Source organism: Nicotiana attenuata, unplaced genomic scaffold, assembly GCF_001879085.1.
Source record: "Nicotiana attenuata strain UT unplaced genomic scaffold, NIATTr2, whole genome shotgun sequence".
Classification (NCBI taxonomy): Eukaryota; Viridiplantae; Streptophyta; class Magnoliopsida; order Solanales; family Solanaceae; genus Nicotiana; species Nicotiana attenuata.
Window position 1 is genome coordinate 314,744 of NW_017670915.1, and position 2,826 is coordinate 317,569.

Below are 2,826 nucleotides of genomic sequence, written 5' to 3' on the forward strand. Positions count from 1 at the left end.
CATTGACTAAAGAGTTTTGCGCGTTTGTTGATAATGGGATGGATACTTTCTTTAATCTTTCATGTTCTGATTTTATACTTGTCAATGAATGTAGTTCTGATTACTTTTTATTGTTTGTGATTTGAAGTGCCAAAAATATATATCCCGATGAAGTCAATAATCTTGCGGAAGCTTTTACTTTTGGCTTGTGTAATGTGACCACGAAGGATTGATTCCACTCACTTGCATATTGTGGTCGACCTTTGATTGACACGGTATTTAATTAATTTCTGTTCTAATGCCTTTTTTTATTTGTTGCATATCTTTATTGTTTGAGGCCCCCATAGTGTATACATAGCTTTGTATAATCACAGTATAAGATTGTATAACCTTGTATAAATATGTATACCTCTGTATAATAGTGTATAAATTTCTATATTTGAAAAATCTGGTAGTGATGGTTGTTCTGTTTTATTTCTTGTCTCAGCACTTGGATGTCCTCTTTTATTATTTGAGGAAGAGAGGAAAATATGAGCCGAATGTTGCCATGCAGTTTACTACAACCGACTTTGCCTTTGGTAACAAAATCAACTCCCTGTATAAAGATTTCAAAGTGAATCGAGATCCTTCAGTGATTCCTGAAGGGCATGAGATAGAAGAGTACATTAGAGGATATTATTGTGATGCAAATGTCCCATGGCACACTGTTGACCACGTCTTATTCCCTATCTATGTGAAGCGCGAAAGAGCAAAATTGGACCATTAGGTTTTGCGGGTGTTTACGTTCATAGATAGGTGCATCCACATCTACGACTCTAACCGTGGAGCTATTAATGACAGACTTGCTTTGGATGCTGCATTTCCTTATGCAATTCTGATACCTTACTTCTTGAAGAGTTCTGATTGTTATGTCGAGAAGAAGGGCATTGATTGGAACAATGGGGCATATACCGATAAATCCCATTCTGATGCTTTGCAGATTAATCTGGTTAATAATGTTTCCCAACAGATCAAATGGTAGGTTAATCTCAATTGTTTTACTATTTTACTATTAGTGTACCTATTTGAATCTGATTTGTTTCTTTTTAATTACAGTGATTGTGGTGCTTTTGTTGCTGGCATTGCTGAGTATTTCATCCTTGGTAAGGAAATTCGAAAAGATAATTTTGACATTGAGACACTTCGCACCATGTGGGAATCTCTGTTGTGGGATTATGGAAGGAAAAAATAATAGTCCGGTGCAATTAGTGGTGATGAAATCACAGGGAGACTTTTCAGGAAGAGGAAGAGACCGAGAAAGTAGTTCTGTTTTTTCCATTTTACTGTAGTTTTTCTATGTATCAGGAGTTGTTGCCTAGTTTTGTCTAAGTACTATTCTGCTACTTGTGAGATAACCTTAAAGGATATTATAGATGTTTTTATTTTTGTGTAATTTGTGGTAGTCATTACACATTGTGGCTGTGAATGAATAACATTTTAATGAATATTTCAGTTGCTTTTGTCCTTTAACAAAGTATGTATTTTCATTATAGTTACAGTTTTGTTAATGTAGCAGGGTTTATACATATGTATACAATAATATACATAGTGATACAAATTTGTACAAACTTATACTCTCATTTATACATCTGTATATATATAATACCATTGATTGTTTGCGGTTCTGTTTTGTAGTTATACAATCTATCAATATATTTTGTACCATTAAAAACAGCAAGACACTATTATTGGATAATCAAAACATGTATGATGCAACATGTCAATTGCTTGTGAAACTTAACTACTCAACATTTGTAACTCTATTGTTTGTGAAACTTAACTACTTAACATGACAACAAATGTAATAGGAAGTGTTATGTTTCCAACTATTTATTTTGGTCGATTCCTACATGTTTTTATATTGTGATCACCTTGTCCACACACAGAACATGAAAACGCCCTCTTAGACTCTTTTTCTGAAGCAGGTTTGAGTCTTTTCTTTCTTGGCCTTCTCGCATTCCTTCTCCCTTTAGGTGGTAGGACCACATCTTCCATCACCTCTGTTGGGATTACCCATACACTCTCATCTGGCGTCGGATTCACTGGAAATTCATAAGTTCTAAGGAGTTTATCCTTCTTGTAGTAAAAAGAGCAATACTGGACAAGTTTCAGCTGCTGGTTCTTCAAAACCGCCCAAGCATGCAGACATGGAAGTTCATCCATTTGAAATTTTCCGCAACTGCATGTTCCCTCTTCAAGGAACACTATGTTTCGCCTTACCCTTTTCAAAAACAGTATATAACTGCTCTGTAGCAGGCCTCACCTGCAAAAGTTTTTTTAAAAAAAAAAAGTTAAAGAACATTATACATTATTATACAGAGTTATACATCCTTATACAAGCAGCAAAATGCAAGTCAGCAGTGCCAATCATCATTATATTTGATTCATTTTACCGTCATTTGCCCCGATGCAATCAGATTTTCCCGAAGGAGTTTGTCGTACTTGTCATGACCCAAATCCACTAAGGGTCGTGGTGGCGCCGGTCATCGCTGTCAGGAAAGCCAATCAAACTACTTAATCAAACTCTCATTTAAATATTTCCGAAAATACTTCTTTTATACATTTAAAACAATACATAGTAAGTTCCTCCGAATAAATAATGAAACATTTAACAACCTTTAAAATTTATGAATAAACCCAAATACATCACAGAACCCGATGTCAAAGTACATGAGCAATTACTAAGGAATCGAATAAAGTACAATAACTGTCCGGAGTACAAGTGGACAGAAATGGAAATACCATACAATACTCTGAAGGAGACTCTGCTGACTGCGATCGTCTCGATAAATGCAACTCACCTAAGTC

The 2,826-nt window shown here is 35.2% G+C and overlaps 1 protein-coding gene across 1 annotated transcript; it reads right to left on the reverse strand.

Moving 5' to 3' along the window:
• Positions 1-1,848: 1,848 nt before the first annotated feature.
• LOC109244452 lies at positions 1,849-2,181 on the reverse strand. Its single transcript, XM_019411549.1, has one exon. It carries the CDS (start codon positions 2,179-2,181, stop codon positions 1,849-1,851), a length of 333 nt encoding a protein of 110 aa, XP_019267094.1.
• Between the last annotated feature and the right edge of the window lie 645 nt (positions 2,182-2,826).